Source organism: Pleurodeles waltl, chromosome 3_1, assembly GCF_031143425.1.
Source record: "Pleurodeles waltl isolate 20211129_DDA chromosome 3_1, aPleWal1.hap1.20221129, whole genome shotgun sequence".
NCBI lineage: Eukaryota > Metazoa > Chordata > Amphibia > Caudata > Salamandridae > Pleurodeles > Pleurodeles waltl.
Window position 1 is genome coordinate 700,920,108 of NC_090440.1, and position 18,540 is coordinate 700,938,647.

Here is an 18,540-nt window from a genome sequence, read left to right on the forward strand (position 1 = left end):
TGTGACTGGGTCTTTGGATCGCACCAGTACCCTAGGTTCCCAATAATTACTGGACCTACACAGCCTTGCAACTAGCAGTATGTATCTCTCCATAGATATGAATCTAAAAATATTAAATCTATAAATACCTATATATACTTTTCTTCCTGATATTGTGGTATTCGACATCCTGGACAGGCGGTTATGGCAGGGCGATATTCTGCCACTCAGTATAGCAACCTAAACTCACGGGCCGTGGGCTGAGATGCTGCCTTCGAGGTAGTGCATCAGTATACAGGTGTGGACCCAGGGGGCCGTGCACTATAGCAGGCGCAGGGTTTTTGTCAGTCTCCATCCATCCCATGATGCTGATCTCCAGGAGTGCTTCAGGTGTCCAACAGGCCAGCTGGGTGCAGATATTCGCGGTTCCTGGGCAGGCTTTTTCCGTGAGTTCGTCCTCTACACAGGAATCAATCAGCTGGACTTTGGCTCTCTTTCTCTCGGTGAAGGTGGTTCATGTTTAAGGCGGACAGTCCAGCCACAAATCCTCCAAGGACCGGCTTTAGCATCTCCTCTTGCCTAAGGTCAGTCGCACCTTTGAGGAAATGAGCAACTGGTTGCCCACTTTTCTGAGTACTAGTGCTGTACAGCTTCCTGGAAAGATGACAAGGCATGCTTGTTACTGCCTACACATGACCAGTAGTTAAGGGAAACTTGGGGTGCTGGTGGAAACCAAGGGTCGAATCAAAAAGTGAGCGTCCTTTGAATTCAACCACCCTCGTAGGCATTTTTCCATGATTGCTTTATTTGGGAATAGGGAGCAGGAAACGGACACTGGGACGCAGACGTGAAAGTCACAAGCCAGACATCTCAAGTGGGATCAACCTGTTCCTGGGAGATCGGTTCCTTCTGTGTCTACACAGGCAGCAAAACTGGGTTTAGCCAATTGCTAAAACCAGGGCAGATTAGCAGCCACCAACAGCCACTCTGCCCAGGGGCTGGCGGGGAGGGGGACATATCAAGCATCCGGTTCCTTTCCTACCTCAGGACTATCGTGACTTTGTCACAGTATCGGGGGACATGACTGCTCAGGGGCCCGGAGAATGCACAAGAGATCGTTTAGTGGTCGGGTCTCAGGGCAGCCGGGTAGGGGGAGTATTACACAGTTCTCTTAACTATGGGGGCGCACAGGGCACAATATTTTGTATTTATTTTGGAACCTTTTTTCTAACAATCCGAGCACTGGGCAGATTCAGCTCATCCCTCGTTGATCACGTAGAGCGTGCGTCACTCTGTGCAGATCTGCCAGGGTGTCCTTTACAGCACTGTGGCCCTAGCAAGAAACTAAGAGAGGAAACTGAGCTAGAAACCTTTTTAAAAGCGCGATGGATACGAGCAGACTTGATAATACTTCCAGTGCAGAAGTACCCGGTGGGCTTGTTGTGCAGCTGAGGGACCAGGCCCCTGAAATCTCATTGGTGTATTTTATATCCTCCACCCGTCCATTTTTCTTTAGAGATAGACACATTCGTTTTAATGATGGCCTGCCTGCTCAGTGAGGACGTGCCCAAAGGGGCTTTAATGCGCAGTGCGGCGCTGTGTCAGTATGTGCGCTCACCATGTGTCTTCTCTCTGTCTCTACAGGGACAATGGGCTGCAGCTGCAGCTCTGATTATGATGACTGGATTGAAAACATAGAGTTGTGTGAACACTGCCATTTCCCCATCCCGCCGGACTCCAACGCACAGGTAAGAGCGCGTGCTGACAGTTCCAGCAAGGGGCAGACGGTGCGCAAAGCTGAGTACTCGTATAGGACTGTATGGAGGTGTTCTGGCTCCATCGGCGACTCCCAGAGGACACCAGGGGTGGTGGCTGAGACAATTAATAGCAACTTCCAGAGGACAGTACGTTTGTGCGCTGACTTTTGACAACTTCCAGAGGACAGTAGGATTGTGTGCTGGATTGTGTGCTGGCTCTTGACAACTTCCAGAGGACAGGAGAATTGTGTGCTGGCTCTTGACAACTTCCAGAGGACAGTAGAATTGTGCTCCGACTTTTGACAACTTCCAGAGGACAGGAGAATTGTGCGCTGACTTTTGACAACTTCCAGGCGACAGTAGGATTGTGTGCTGGCTCTTGACAACTTCCAGAGGACAGTAGAATTGTGCTCCGACTTTTGACAACTTCCAGAGGACAGGAGAATTGTGCGCTGACTTTTGACAACTTCCAGGCGACAGTAGGATTGTGTGCTGGCTCTTGACAACTTTCAGAGCGCAGTAGGAACGTGTGCTGACCGAGGACAGGTACAGTGTGTGCTGAGTGCTGACACAACCGCAATTCACATAGGCGAGTAAGGTGAGTGCAGAGACCACCAGCAGTCCAGAGCGTAGGAGGGATGTGTGCTGACACTTCCAGCTGGTTGTATGTCACAATATCCTGGTCAGTAATATGGACCTTCATCTACATAGGCTACACAATATCCCACATAAAGGCAAGTATAGGTGTAAATGATCATGACAGTATCGTGGCAGTCAACATTATGTAGTCGATGCAAGTGCAGGTTGATGTTAACACTAAAATACTGTGGCAAATCACCCGACCAACAGGAAAACACTGGGACTAAAACAGGCCCAGTGTCTAAAGAGAAAAGCTGCCCCACGTTCCTAAATCGTAATTTAGGACTTCTTGTGGGAGGCTGTGTTGGTGGTACCTTCGTGGAACATTTTCTGAAAAATGGGCAGCAAGTAGTGCATGTTCTGGTTTAACATATCTTATTAGTTTAAAAGGAAAAAAAGGACCGGCAGCTGCCAAAATACAACACTTGCATAATCCAGTTTAAAATATATAATCTGAAATATCAGATTGCAGTAGGTAATATTAAATTCCAAATATCAACTGGTCACAGCATTGTGAACACAACATCGCAGGACAGCTGATCAAACACGTAAGTGTGCAGTATCGTGACGACAATATCAAGGGACAAAATATTGCACAGGTAAGTGCACAGAGAGAGGTAAGGATTTACTATTCTTAACTCCATATATCATCAAGGGTCGTATATGTGGAGTTAGGTATAGAAAATTCATAGAAAGTTACCTTTCAGTATTTTGTGCTTCAATATTATGGTCACAATGTTGTGACTTGTCAATATTTGAGATTTGAGTTTCCCAGCCTATACCGAATATCAGATGAAACCTTTATAAAATATTGAACATCTCTAAATTGGGAACAGAGTCATCAATCTTAGGCCATAGCCAAAATCTAATCAAGTAAAAGCGGGATGGGGAGAAAAAGAGACGGAGACAAAAAACTTATAGGTAGTGTAACATTAGATAGTTAACTTCCTCATTTAGCCAGGTTTCCCTTCCTTTATGTCCTCTCTCCACCCTGAGAGAAGGCAATAGTCTCATACCAGATACAAAGCAGGGACACTCTTCGGTCAAACTTGCGGTGAATGTTCAGAGTAGGCTGCAGAACCCCCAGCCAGATTTCGGTTTGCCTACTATTGTTTTTTTGCAGCGAGAAACTCCCAGGCCACCTCCGGGTAAATGAACAATCAAGTTTTCTCCCCATCCTGTATCATCAATTTGGCAGGGAACCATAGGGGCACCTCCATGCGGGGGGCAGAAGCTTATTCCTCAAAGACTGCAGGTCTTTCCTATGTCTTAGGGTTGTCAAACACAAGTGAGGGAACATGTACACTTTACAACTGTTGGCACATTAGCTGCGTGATGACTGTGCTCTTGCATGCCTCCTCATCTTTAAACTGTTGGTAGGTAGCCTAATCATCCTATCAACTAAGACAAAGTGCTCAAATCTACTTTCTCACACTTCAGCTTTTAGGTCCCCAGAATCTGCTGGATTAGGGAAACACAGAATGCAGAGTTTGGTGGCCTTAGACTCACACTCTAAATACTCCAGGTTAAGCTTTATGTTGGACGATGAGGCACACTTACATTCCTCGAACCTTGGTATCGCAGCTGATGCTTTCACCTATGTCACACTCTTCTTTAAATACCCACCTCTCGTTCTGTAGATATAAAGAGGTCCTTGATTCCCTCCATAGTTTCCTCTTGTGAAGGTACTTTCCCATCTATGCGCCTAGTAGTCACCTGTAGATCTTTCCTAATCATGACCTTTCCTTGTGAGAGATCAATCCTAGATGCATCAACAGGATAGGTTGTCCCACAAGGAACTCCTCACTTTCTCTTCTGTCACTACATGTCATGAGGGAAAAATCATCTTCTGTGGATGTGTCCAGTAGTAGCTTGCTCTCTATCAGTAGCATTCTGGATTGGTAATGCCCCCCTAGTTCAATTGTTGAACAGAGCGACTTAATGAGCTGGCGTTCATGCAGTGGCGGCTAGCAGGCCCAGAACCTGCTGTAGCCTCTGGTCTCTTTGACACTCCATCAGGGTCCTCAACTTCACCCACCAGGCCTCCAGTCAGGTGGGAAATTCATGCTGGACCCTTGGGCATTCAGACGTAATTCCCAGATCTAAGAGTGTCCATTGCCATCATGCGTGCCCCAGGTATGAACAGGCTCAGGGTGAACTTGGACCACCAGAAAACTCTCCAACTTGACAAGGTTTTGCCTTGACAGCCACCACTTTCACGTATTCCAGAATGTTGCATAGCAGCCTCAGCACTAACCAAGACTAAACCAGCATTCAATGGCCCTAAAACCAACCAATACTGACACAAAAACATCCCACACTGGACTTGTGGGCACGTCTTTCTGGCGTTGCCCTGTTGCCATATATGCTAGTCCTACTACAAGCAGATCCTAGCAACTACTAGCAGACGTTAAAACATGCACTGACATTAAGAGTGAGTCTCAAAAAGTAAGGGTATGTTCTGACAACAACAGCAATCCTAGAGGGCAGCAAGAATTTTTTATGACAGACACCCTCAGCAAATGATAGGGGGCAGATCGAGTTTAGCAAGCAGTAGCAGAAACTCTCAGGGGTCCCACAGGGTGACCAAGAGTCACGGATTTCTTAGAAAAGTCGTTCTTAACCTGTGGTCTGGGGATCCCTTGGGGCCAATTTAGGGGGGTCCATGACTACTTAAAATAAACATTAATAGATTAATAAAGTGTGTATAAATAAAGACGCAAAATGAACGGCTGATCATTTTAAAATGTTCTACAAATGTGTAAGGAATTTGAACTTGGAGGCAACCAATTAACTTAGTATCATCGAAAAGATTCTTGGGAGCAGTGCAATTGCATCAAATATAATATAATATGGATAATAAATTCCCTCAATTGAATTTAGAAATGCTTCAACCTTCCTATTAAAATTAAAATGTTGTTTTTAAAAATATTTGTTTGGGAGTTAACTGAAATATTGAATTGTTTGTGTATTTGTTTGATGAATTATTGGTGGTCATTACAACCCTGGTGGTAGGTGTTAAAGCGGCGGTAAGACCGCCAACAGGCCGGCGGTGAAAAAAATGGAATTACGACCGTGGCAGAAACCGCCAACATAGGCAGCCACTTTAACACTCCGACCGCCACGGCGGTACAAACAAACAGCATGGCGGTCACCGTCAACAGACAGGTGGAGGACAATGTACCGCCCACAGAATTACAACCCACCAATCCGCCATCTTTTCTGGGGCGGATTCACCGCAAACAAAAACACGGCGGGAACAGGACAGGGAAAACGCTCACCTCTGCACACCCCACGTGGAACCAGGATGCCGTGGAACCAGAACTCCAGATTTTTCCAGCCTTTATCTTCCTGCTTCTCTACCAGGAGCACGAACGCCGGCGGCAAAGACCACGGTGAGTACTGCACCTACGACACAGGGGAGGGGGGAGGGAAAAAACAGTGACACACACATGCAACACCCCCACCCTCACCCACTACAACACACACGCTAATACATCATGATACATCACAGTTACACCCCTCAACCCCTCCCCCCCCCCGGAAGAATGCAAGGACAAAAGGAAATGAGTCAAAAAATTGTGATATATTCAATTACATACATCCAAAATATTTACAAGTATATACTTTTATACTAGATACAATTAAATACACAAAGAACACAAGTTCAAGGGAGTCCACCATCATAGTCTGTGGATCACTGGGCCCAAAAGGCATGGGCGAGGCCCACACAAGATACCCGAACAAGACGGAGAGAACACTGCAGGGGCATCAGATAGAAATAAAACAGGCACCTCTGGGGGAAGGGAAAGGGTGGGCACCTGAGCCGGTTGAGTGCACGACGCCAAATCCATGAGAGGGTCCCATGCCCACTGTTCAATCCTGGGGAGTGCAAAGCCACAGTCTCTCAAGTCTCTACAGTGGGTGGTTTGCCCACTGCCATACCCTGGGGAGTGCAAAGCCACAGTCTCTTACGTCTCTAAGGTGGGTGGGTTGCCCACTGTTCAATCCTGAGGAGTGCAAAGCCACAGTCTCTCAAGTCTCAACAGTGGGTGGTTTGCCCACTGCCATATCCTGGGGAGTGCAAAGCCACAGTCTCTCAAGTCTCTACAGTGGGTGGGTTGCCCACTGTTCAATCCTGGGGAGTGCAAAGCCACAGTCTCTCAAGTCTCTACAGTGGGTGGTTTGCCCACTGCTATATCCTGGGGAGTGCAAAGCCACAGTCTCTCAAGTCTCTACAGTGGGTGGTTTGCCCACTGTTCAATCCTGGGGAGTGCAAAGCTACAGTATCTCAAGTCTCTACAATGGGTGGTTTGCCCACTGCTTTATCCTGGAGAGTGCAAAGCCACAGTCTCTCAAGTGGATGTCAATCTCCACTGGTTCTGGAGGAGGCCTTGTACCCAGAGTGCTTCATCCTGCCAAGGACTGAGGTAGTGGATAACAGTTTCCACTGGTTCTGGAAGGGGCTTTGTGCCCAAAGTGCTTCATCCTGCCAAGGACTGAGGTAGTGGATGTGATACTCCACTGGTTCTGGAGGGGGCCTTGTGCCCAGAGTGCTTCATCTTGCCAAGGACTGAGGTAGTGGATAACAGTCTCCACTAGTTCTAGAGGGGGCTTTGTGCCCAGAGTGCTTCATCCTGCCAAGGACTGAGGTAGTGGATGTCAATCTCCACTGGTCCTGGAGGGGGCTTTGTGCCCAGAGTGCTTCATCCTGCTCGTGGGCGCCTCAGTAGCGTCAGAGCTTTTGGCGCTCATGGGCCTGCGGTGCTTGTGGCGGCGGTGTCCTTGGCAGCGGTGCTTGTGGCAGCAGTGTCCTTGGCAGCGGTGCTTGTGGCGGCGGTGTCTTTGGCAGCGGTGCTTGTGCGGGCGGTGTCCTTGGCAGCGGTTCAGCTGCTGGCGGTCCTGTCTGTGGCAGTGGGGCTGCTGGTGGCGGTCCTGTCTCGGGCAGTGTGGCTGCTGGCGGTCGCCTCCTGGGCAGCGGGGCTGCTGCTGGCGGTCCTGTCTGGGGCAGTGGGGCTGCTGGCGGTCGCCTCCTGGGCGGCGGGGCTGCTGCTGGCGGTCCTGTCTGGGGCATTGTGGCTGCTGGCGGTCGCCTCCTGGGCGGCGGGGCTGCTGCTGGGGGTCCTGTCTGGGGCAGTGTGGCTGCTGGCGGTCGCCTCCTGGGCGGCGGGGCTGCTGCTGGCGGTCCTGTCTGGGGCAGTGTGGCTGCTGGCAGTCACCTCCTGGGCGGCGGGGCTGATGGTTGTCTTCTCCGCCATGCTGATCTTCCCAGACTTGCCGGTTTTCTTGTGCCCCTTCCCCACCCTGGAAGGTGTCGCAGCTGACTCCACAATCCCAACTGTACCCCTGTGAGCAGCTTTGGTGGCTGGTGTCTTCCCCCTCTCCTGCCAGGCACTGGCCAACTTTTGATGCTTGACAGGTGGGGGACTGTCCGTGCTGTGGCTCCTTGCCACACTGCCTGACCTGCTGCCTGGTGCACTCCATAATCCGGTGACTACTGGCACCACTGGTCCCTCCGATGTTGTGGCTGAGGTGCTAGGTTGGGACCTGGAGAGTCGGGCCCTAGGAGACTGACGGGGTGGGGGAGGTGAGGGAAAGAGGTCAAGGGTGGACAGGAAAAGTTTCTTAGGAACACTGGGACGGGTAGATGGAGGGGGTTTTGGAGTGGAGGAAGAGGTAGTGGTCGTAGGAGGTGTACGTTTGCTGACTTTGGGTAAAGGTGCATGGGCTGGAGGCTGTCCTGAGGTGGATGGCTGTTGGGTGGGTGTGTGGCTGCGTTTGTATACCTTGGGAGGTGGCCTCACAGACACACTGGGAGAGGACACAGGGGATGTGTGAATGGTAGTGGGGGTGGTGACTGCACGTGAGCGGGGTGTGGTGGTGGGTGTGCTGGTGATGGACGTAGTGGCTGAAGATGTAGTGTATGCAGGTGTGAGTGGAGACGAGACAGGGAGGGATGAGGGAGACGAGGAGGAGGGGGACACAGTGGAGGCAGTGGATGTTGGTATGTCTGCATGTGTCTGATGCTTGCGTGAGTGCCTGTGGGATGTGTGGTGCTTATGTTTGCCTGAGCTTCCTTTGTGTGTTGAGGTGTGTGCATGCTGGTCTGATGGTGTGCTTGGGATAGGCTGAGGTACAGGGGTGTGGCTCTGGGTGGAGGAAGTTGGAAGGGGGAGGCTAGAGACAGGGACAATGGCTGCCATCAGTGCTGAGGCCAGAGTCTGAAAAGCTCGCTGAAGGGCTGCCTGACCAGAATGAATGCCGTCCAGGAATGCATTGGTTTGTTGCAACTGCCTCTCTACACCCTGGATGGCATTCAAAATGATAGACTGCCCAACAGTGAGGGACCTGAGGAGGTCAATGGCCTCCCCACTGAGGGCAGCAGGGGTGACAGGGGCAGGGGCTGAGGTGCCTGGGGCGAAGGTGATGCCCACCCTCCTGGGTGAGCGGGCACGGGGCAAAGGCTGAGGGGCTGCTGGGACAGTGGTGCTGGAGGGGGGGTGGCGGCTGTACCTGTAGACGCGGGGGCACAGATGGGCCCACCACTGCAAGGGAGCTCCCATCAGAGGAGGAGTCCGTATCGCTGGTGTCAGCTCCTGTCCCCGCCGTGGAGCTCCCCTTGCCCTCCGTCACACTGGTGAATTCAGTCCATAGTCTCGCCCTCCAGGGCCATGTGGGATGCAGCTCCCTCCTGCTCCGGTGCCACTGCTCCTCCGCCTGATGATGCTAATCCACACAAGTACAGGGAGACCACAAAAAGGGGGGGGAGACAGAAGAAAGACATGTTGAGTGCATGCAATACCGCTACCGTTGGCGGACACGACAGACACAGAAGCCCCCTGCACTAAGCCGTGCACTTGGGGTCCACTATTCAATCCCTGGGACATGGCTTACAAGGCTATGGCCGATTTCTGCACACATGGATGTCACAGGAGCCTGACTAGGTGTAGTTGGCACTGTACCCAGGTGGGATGGGGTGCCACAGGGTCTGCCTGAAAAAGGGGACTTAACTAGCAAACTCGCCCTGGCCTAGGGGAACCCACAGCCCACCTCCCCCACCCAGACACCTATAATGCGCTCTGAATCAGCTGAATGAGAGTGTACTCACCCCCTTGTTGCTGCCGTGATGCCCTCAAGTGCCCATCCAACTCCGGGTACGCCACCGCCAGGATCCTGAACATCAGGGGGGTCATGGTGCGATGGGCACCCCTCCCACGTTGGGAGGCCATCCCCAGCTGGGCCTCCGCCGTCTTTTTGCTCCAGCGGCGAATGTCCTCCCATCTTTTCTGGCAGTGGGTGCTCTGTCTGAGGTAGACCCCCAGGGTCCGGACGTCCTTGGCGATGGCACACCAAATATCCTTCTTCTGGTGGGCGCTGACCTACAGGAATAGTACGGGGAAAAAGAGAAATTACCAACTGCACCGTCACAGTCATTGGCCCGCATCCCTATCCTTGCCATGTGGCACACGCACTCACCGTTGTTTCATGCACACCTCATTACCCCCCCCCCATCTCACATCCACACCACTCCACACAGGCATTGCCCATACAGCATGCTCCCAGTGTACTTACCTGTTTGTCTGGAGGACCGTAGAGTAGCGTGTACTGGGGGAGGACCCCATCCACGAGTTTCTCCAACTCCTCCGTGCTGAAGGCAGGGGCCCTTTCCCCAGACGCACAAGCCATTGTCTCTTACAGACTGAGGTCACAGCAGCACTTGCAGTGTAGGTCCTCTCCTGTCGAAGATCAGGTATCGAGTGATTGAGCAGATAGAAAATGGCAGTCACGTCCGCGGCGGTGCGTACCATCACCGCCGGCGTACATCCTCATTGGCTCTTGGGACCCATAGGGTCCAATGTTAACCAATGCAGAATTGCGCCGCAGTCTTCGACCGCCTACCGTAACGGTGTACAACGCCAGTGCAGTTACCTCATATCCCACTGTCCCACTTTACCGGTCAGGCAGCCGCCATTTCAGGGGCCCACATGGCTTTAATTTTAACTGCGTCACACATACCTAGGCCTTTGCTCAACACTCATACAGGCAAATTTCGTTTTATGAATAGTTTTCTGAGTAAGCTGTATTTACGTACCTCAGAGTTGGTTGACTCTGTGCTCGCTGTACAGACCGCTGGTGGACCTGTCGACAATGGAGGAGAGACATGTGATCATCACCTACAGGCTTGATCGTGCCACAATCCTGGAACTGTGTGCCCAGTTGGAGCCAGACCTTATGTCAGCTATCCGCCATCCCACAGGAATTCCCTCTCAAGTGCAGGTGCTGTCGGTACTCCATTTCCTAGCAAGTGGGTCTTTTCAAACTACAGTGGCCATAGCATCAGGGATGTCCCAGCCTATGTTTTCCAACATGTTGTCCAGAGTGTTGTCTGCCCTGCTGAAACACGTGCGCAGCTACATCGTTTTCCCTCAGGTGGAGGATTTGCCTACAGTGAAATGTGACTTCTATGCCCTGGGACGTATCCCCAACATCATAGGTGCCATTGATGGGACACATGTGGCCTTGGTCCCCCCGCAGGAGTGAACAGGTGAACAGAAACCGGAAGAGTTACCATTTGATGAATGTGCAGATGGTGTGTTTGGCAGACCAGTACATCTCCCATGTTAATGCCAAATTCCCTGGCTCAGTGCATGATGCTTATACATCCTGTGGAATAGCAGCATCCCTTATGTGATGGGGTAACTCCAGAGGCACCGTGTGTGGCTATTAGGTGAGCACCTGGAACCAAATCAGTGGGAATAGTTGTCTGGTCTTGGGATATCCCTAAGAGTTAGTGTGTGTCTAACCGTTGTCCCTCGCCATTTGCAGGTGACTCTGGTTACTCCAACCTGTCATGGCTACTGAACCCAGTGAGGAATCCTAGGACAAGGGCAGAGGAACGCTACAATGAGGCCCATGGGAGAACTAGGAGGATTATAGAGCGGACCTTTGGCCTCCTGAAGGCTAGGTTCCAGTGCCTACATATGACAGGTGGTTCCCTATTCTACTCACCAAAGAAGGTGTGCCAGATCATCGTGGCCTGCTGTATGCTTCACAACTTGGCTTTGCTGGCAGGTGCCTTTTCTGTAGGAGGATGGTCCAGATGGAGGTGTTGTGGCAGCTGTGGAGCCTGTGGACAGTGAAGACGAGGAAGCAGAAGAAGAGGACATCGACAACAGGAACTCGGTGATCCTGCAATACTTCCAGTGAGACACAGGTAAGAAGACAAACCTGCCTGCTACATGTACTTTAACACTACTACCTCTCTACTGTCTGTCCTTTTCACCCAGTGTATGGTCACTGAGTTTTCACTTTCCCTTACAATTTCACAGATGTGGGTCCCACTGTGTGACATCTGCTTTGTTTCCTCATGGATTAGACCTGTGTGACATAGGTATGATGATATTACATTTGAAAGAGCATTTTGTCACTGTAATTGCTAATACACTAATTAAAAATCACAGACAGACTCCAGATTGTTTTGTGCTTTAAGGGTGTTTATTTAAGTGCTCAATATTGAAGGGGGTTGTAAAATGGTGAGGGGTGATGGTGGAGGAATGTCCATGGCAGAGTCCAAGCTATTAGTCTCACAGGTGCATTGTCCAAAGGGGCATAGGAAGTGGAGCTATGGCAGTTTAAGGATGGACAGGGGGACAAGGTGGGACAAAAGGATGACAATAAGGGTGGTCTCATTTCTTGGCGGGGGTCTTGGCATCGTTCTCTGTCTTTGTCCTGGATCTCGGGGACCGTTTGCAGGGTGGCTCTCCATCTGCAGGGGGTGGGGTGCTGGTGTGGTGGTCCTGTGGCGGTGCCTCCTGTCCACTAGCGCCGGCAGAGGTGGTGGGCAGTTCATCGTCCAGGCTAGTGTCAGGGGCCCCTTGTTGTGCCACAGTGTCCCTCCTGGTGTTGAGGACTTCCTTCAGCACCCCTACGATGGTGCCCAGGGTGGAATTGATGGATTTGAGTTGCTCCCTGAAGCCCAAATACTGTTCCTCCTGCAGCCGCTAGGTCTCCTGAAACTTGGCCAGTACCGTTGCCATCGTCTCCTGGGAATGATGGTAGGCTCCCATGATGTTGGAGAGGGCCTCGTGGAGAGTGGGTTCCCTGGGCCTGTCCTCCCCCTGTCGCACAGCAGCCCTCCCAGTTACCCTGTTTCCCTGGGCCTCTGTCCCCTGAACTGTGTGCCCACTGCCACTGCCCCCAGGTCCCTGTTGTTGTTGGGGTGGTGGGTTAGCCTGGGTTCCCTGTAGTGGTGGACACACTGCTGATTGACGTGTCCTGGGGACAGAGGTATGGGCCCGCTGGGTGGGTGCTGTGCTGGTGTTTCCAGAGGGGGGGAAGCTCTGTGGTGGCCTGTGACTGTGTCAGGGGAACCGACTGTCCCGAGGTCCCAGATGGGCCGGGCTGGTCATCTAGATCCAGTTGGACAGAGCTGGGGGCCTCTTCTGTTGGTGGTGTGGACATGTCTGGACCCTCCTGTCCGTGACGTTGGGTAGGAGTCCTGTAGGGGTGTAAAAGCACGATTATTGCATCTGTGTGTGCCATGGTGTGCAATGGGTGGGTGACCGTGTACCCCAGTGCTTGCATTCCTGTGTGGGACCTTGTGTGATGATGGTTTAGGGGGGTGTATGGGTATGTGCAGTGGCCATGCTTTGGTGATGGGTGTCCATGCTTTGGCGTTGCATGCAGGGCTTGGTTTTGGGATGGGTGGTTTGTGATATTGGGACATTTGTGAGGAGTTGGAGTGATGGGGGTGAGGGCGAGGGTGGGAGTATGTGATGGCATGCAGGTAGGGTGGGGGATGTAATAGTAAAGATTTGACTTACCAGAGTCCATTCCTCCAGTTACTCCTGCGAGGCCCTGAGGATGCAGAATAGCCAAGACTTGCTCCTCCCATGTTGTTAGCTGTGGGGGAGGAGTTGGGGGTCCGCCGCCAGTCCTCTGAACCGCAAGGTGGTGTCTTGAGACCATGGAACACACCTTCCCCCGTAGGTCGTTCCACCTCTTCCTGATGTCATCCCTATTTCTTGGGTGCTATCCCACTGCGTTGACCCTGTCCACTATTCTTCACCATAGCTCCATCTTCCTAGCTATGGAGGTGTGCTGCACCTGTGCTCCGAATAGCTGTGGCTCTACCCGGATGATTTCCTCCACCATGACCCTGAGCTCCTCCTCAGAAAACCTGGGGTGTCTTTGCCGTGCCATTGGGTGGTGTGGGTGATGTGTGGGTTGGTGTGTGTTGTGATGTGTGGGGTGATATTTAGTGGTGTGTTGAGTGAGGTGCGTGGATGTTATGTGGGTGATGGTGTTGAGTGCCTGTGGATGCTTGTTTGTAGATTGTGGTGTCTCTCTCTGACCTTCTTTCTGAATTTTTGGTCGTAAGGGTTTGTGGGTGATGTGGGTGTGTGTTTTTTATATTGTATTGGGTGTGTGGGAGTGGTGTGTGTATGTGTATCAGGTGTGTGTATTTGGAATTGTCCAATGTGGTAGTGTTTTGTAAATGTGTGTGTATTTTGAGCGCGGCGGTGTGTACTGTCAATGGAATACCGCGGTTGAAAGACCGCTGCGTGGATTCATGGGTCGTGATAGTGTGGGCGTATTCCTGTTGCCGTGACGGTGGAGGTTTTGTTTTCGCCAGTTTATCACTGACCTTTGGTGTTGCGGACTTGTGTGGGTGTCTAAATTTTGGTGAATTCTGAGCTCTGGGTCATAATGACCGTGGCGGAATTCCGCGGCCGCGGCGGTGTATTGGCGGTCTTCTGCACGGCGGTAAGCGGCTTTTACCGCTAATGTTGTAATGACCCCCATTGTTTCTTTGATTGTTGTGTATTGTTTTGGAGTCCAAATCATTGGAAACCCTTAGGCCAGGGTCCCTGGCTTTCAGTAATGACTCAATGGGGGTCCTTGGACTCCGATAATGATTCACTGGGTATCCCGGGTTCTAGTAATGATTAAATGGGGGTCCTCAAAAGTCATAAGGTTAAGAACCATTGCTTTAGAGCAGTCCTTGGTTTTCACCATCTTTCCTGACAAATTTCAGAGTTTCTGAGTGTGTTGACTGAACACACAGAGGGAGGTACGTTTTCAAATGTCCAAGTTCAGGATTAATTAACAATCCTTATCAGAAAGCTATTTAACAAACACATAGGGTACTGTGTGTAAAGCTTGCATTTAATTATCCCTTCATGTCAAATTGGCTTTGTTTTCTGTGTTTGTGAGGGCTGTCGATTATGTCTGTGCCTTAGTGGTGCTACGTCTGTGTTTGTGTGATATCTCGGTTTTAGGTTTGAAAAATCCGGTTACCTTACAAGGCAGTAACCATGCAACAGGATGTCTTTGACAAAGAGTGATCTTGAAATACAGGATATCTCATAGATCAGTGTGGTTGAGAAGCATCAAGGAAGTGGACAGTGCTTGTTAGAGTACAAGCAAGAAACCCCAAGGAAATGAGACACAGATTACCTGTGCTCACCAAACCTTCTCAGCCTCAGCAGCCAAAGACAACAGGTTTTGTTTGATTGCATGCCTCGTCTATTTCACTGTCATGGGGCAGTTAATATGTAACTCTTCGAGGAACCTGGAATTCAAGAACGGGTCTCATGGAACTGTCCGGACAGCACAGTTCTAATGAAGCTGTTTTGGATGTTTCTCTGAAGCCTCTCAAATTGAGATACTTTTGTCTGGAAAATCTTAGTTCTGGAACATTCTCAAGCCTCTTTCAGCAAAACTAGCCTTTGCTTCCTTTCTAAGCACTCCTCAACCTCTTCTCTGTTTTCATGGATGCCTGTTTACCAAGATGTCAGTAGTAAAAGAAGTGACATACTGGCAACCCACAAAAGGTTGAACAGGTACGGCACTGAGGCACAGTTGCCAGGTGATGTGCATTCAAAACCTCTGTTGCGGGACCCCTTCAGCATTGTACTATGGCAGTGGCTATTGCATGGGTGTTTTGGATGGATATCTCAATGTATGGGTGTCATACATTTATAAGTCACAAATCTTTGTCAAAATTATTTGACAATTTATACAACCAATGCATAACTCAAATAGTCTGTGTCATGTAGACCGTGGCACTATGGAAGAAGGGGAAAAATATCAAAAAAACATATTTATTAGACAAACTAATTTTGATTTGTCTTTAGCTGGAACCAGACAGCCTGCCTTACAATAGGAATTAAGCATCAATTACACCAACAGTCACAATCATGGCAGTACCCCATTATGTAGACACAGGATCATCTCAGTACACTGTGGCAGTATCTGGCAGAATGTCACAACCACCTTTCTGTGGTGTGCTACAAAAGGTTATTTTAACTATGATGAGACACATCAACAATTTCATGCACTTAACACAAAATGAAGATTTATCCAATGTGAAGGGAGCTCAGTATGCTATGCCTTGCCTTTGACATGTAGTTAGAGCAGGTTAATCAGCACATATTGCATTGGTTATAACATTCAACAGAAAACAGGTTTAATACAATCTCAAGAACCTCTATTGAATCACTGTGCAAGTTGTCTCTGTACAAAATCTGCACATCCAAAGTTTGTGTGTCCCCCCGGATCAACAAATATTCCCTTTGTACTTTCCAACAGCAACATATCACTGCAAATGTCACAACTTTGAAATATCCAAATGAAGTTGACATGGCGAAGGATCCTAAAACAGAATAACGGGAAAATTAATGATTTCACATAAGACAAATTGCCTCAAATGATCAGTTAGGACACATGTACTTAGCACAAGCAAAGAGAATCAATATCAATAAACACAGTGTTCAATGTATGACAACTTTAATCAACAAACATCTTTGCCCTGGACTGTCCTCAACTAACCATCACAACTAAACTGCCATCACAGATTGCTATGTTCACTATGTTGTTCTGACATTTGGTGATACAAATTGTAAGGGTAAACTTACACTAAGGTGAAGAAGTTGTCAATAACATCTTGACATGTCTATTTCTTTCTCTTTGTCACTGTCATCTTCATTCGGCATTTCAACATCCTCGTGCAGTGACTCTTCATAGCTTCCATCCTCTGTGATGTATGGGATGGTCTGTCGCCAGGCTATGTTGTGCAACATGCAGCAGGACATGGTGATTTGGCACACCTTATCGGGTGAGTAGAGGAGGGCTCAACCGATTTTGTCCAGACAGTGAAATCTGGCCACCAGGAGCCCAAAAGCCTGCTCCACTTTCCTCTGTGTTCTTCCATGGGCCTCACTGAAGCAGACTTCCCGTGGCATTGTTGGATTCCTCCGCGGTGCTAACAACCATGGTCAGTTAGGATAAGTAGAGTCTCCTATATGAAAGTAATAAATATATTGAGAAAAAATATGTCAACCCATGGTACATTCCAAAACTAGAATTAAAGCAAATGATTCTCATGTCATATTGTACTTACCAGCAAGCCAGGTCCTCTCAGGTCCACGTTGTGACATTTGCAGGGGTATGGTGCTATTCCTTCTTATAGCACACCACTGAAATGTGGTTGTGACATGCCTTCAGGTACTGCCACAGTGTATTGGTAAGATCCCATTGTTATTTATTTTTTAAAACCATCAACGGAAGTACAACATAAACCGCTGCACTATTGATGTTAAATACAATAACAGTTCACATTTTAATGTGTCTGATATTGACACAAACAGTGTTGTATGTATCTGACATTGGTAAACAAACTAGCCACCATTTTGAGTGGTGGTGGCACACATCCAATTTAAAAATACACTGCTTCACATCCTAAAGTGGCGGGTGACTGACCTTGACGTCAGGACAACGGACGTTGGTGGAAGTTGACTGCATAGTAGGTGTAACACTCCACGAATGACACAGCCATAGGTTAACATGTGTGATGGTTTGGCAGTTCGGGCTGAACTGTTCCACTGGGGAACAGGGTTAAGACTGGTTACGTATGGCTGGGTCCAAACTGGGGTGGCGTGGTGGGCAAAAAAACAATGGATTAAACCCAGATCTTTGTGACTAGGGTGAATGTTTGTATTGTTCAGCTTTCCATCCATCATTTGTTTGTTTTGATTTTGTCACCCAAAGTGGAAAGAGTATGCCCAGACATGGGTCCCATGCTCACTGCGCCACTGGATTCAAGCTAGTCTAGCTGATGAAGGGTGATACCCTGAAACCGGTCCCAGGATGCTTGTTTCCAGTCCAGGGAGGACCTGGATTGGCAGTTCGGGCTGACTCTATCCATGCGGAACAGGGTCAAGACTGATTTGCATATGGCTGGGTCCAAACTGGGCTGGCATGGTGGGCAAAAAACAATGGATTAAACCCAGATCTTTGTGACTGGGGTGAATGGTTGCATTGTTCAGCATTCTGTCCATCATCTGTTTGTTTTGCTTGTGCACGAAAGTCAATGGTTGTGTCCATCTCCTTCGCGGGTTGCGCATACCATGTACTTGTATGCTGCATATCAAATAAAAAGCTCACTTGCCTCCTAACACTGCAGCCAACACCACCTCCTCCACTTTTGCTGCTGTTACTGACCTTTGGGAGCTAGGATGTCAGGCAACGCAAATGACAGGGCCCCTGCCTTCTCCCCTAAGGAGTTGGAACTCCTCACCATGGAGGTCCTGTCCCTGTATAGGAACCCAGAGAAACACTTACATGTTTGAATGGGAAATATTTTTCTCAGTAACTTGTTCCTTCCATTATTACACACACACTTGTTCATACATCACCAAAAACCATGTTCTCGCTGACACACATGGCAGCCATTCCATACTGCCCTTACTCATTGTATGAGGTCCAAACCATAGTATCTGACTCTTATAAGATTAGGCATTAAGCCAATGTAGCTGTGCGTCGGGTGTCTGCAAATAATGCACAGGTTGTTTAGCCTTCAATAGCTCACAACGATTTGGACTAATCACAAGGGGGTCTCACTACAGGAAAGGTTTCATAGCCCTGGCCTAGATGATGTTTGTGACCTGGATTGGTAATATGAGGAGTCAGAAAGTGTTGAGGGCAGTCAACAGGTCACTGGACATTAGTATTTGCTAGGAACTTTGAAATGTTGGTAAATAATCAGTACTGAGTGTTTTAGAAATGCTTGTAGGAGATTCAAACAAAATTGTCTCACAACACTACAGACAAGCAGAATTACTCAAAACATATTTTGCTTTCTTATTTCTCATCTGTACGGGTC

General features: G+C 49.4%; 1 protein-coding gene across 2 annotated transcripts in view; it reads left to right on the top strand.

Moving 5' to 3' along the window:
* LCK (LCK proto-oncogene, Src family tyrosine kinase) overlaps positions 1 to 18,540 on the top strand; it is a 221,494-nt gene that overhangs the window by 86,995 nt on the left and 115,959 nt on the right. For both annotated transcript variants that reach the window (XM_069223368.1, XM_069223367.1), the window contains exon 2: positions 1,624 to 1,727. In XM_069223368.1, the coding sequence (XP_069079469.1) occupies positions 1,629 to 1,727 (99 nt within the window). In that variant the 5' untranslated portion in view covers positions 1,624 to 1,628. The remainder of the gene's footprint in view (positions 1 to 1,623; positions 1,728 to 18,540) is intronic.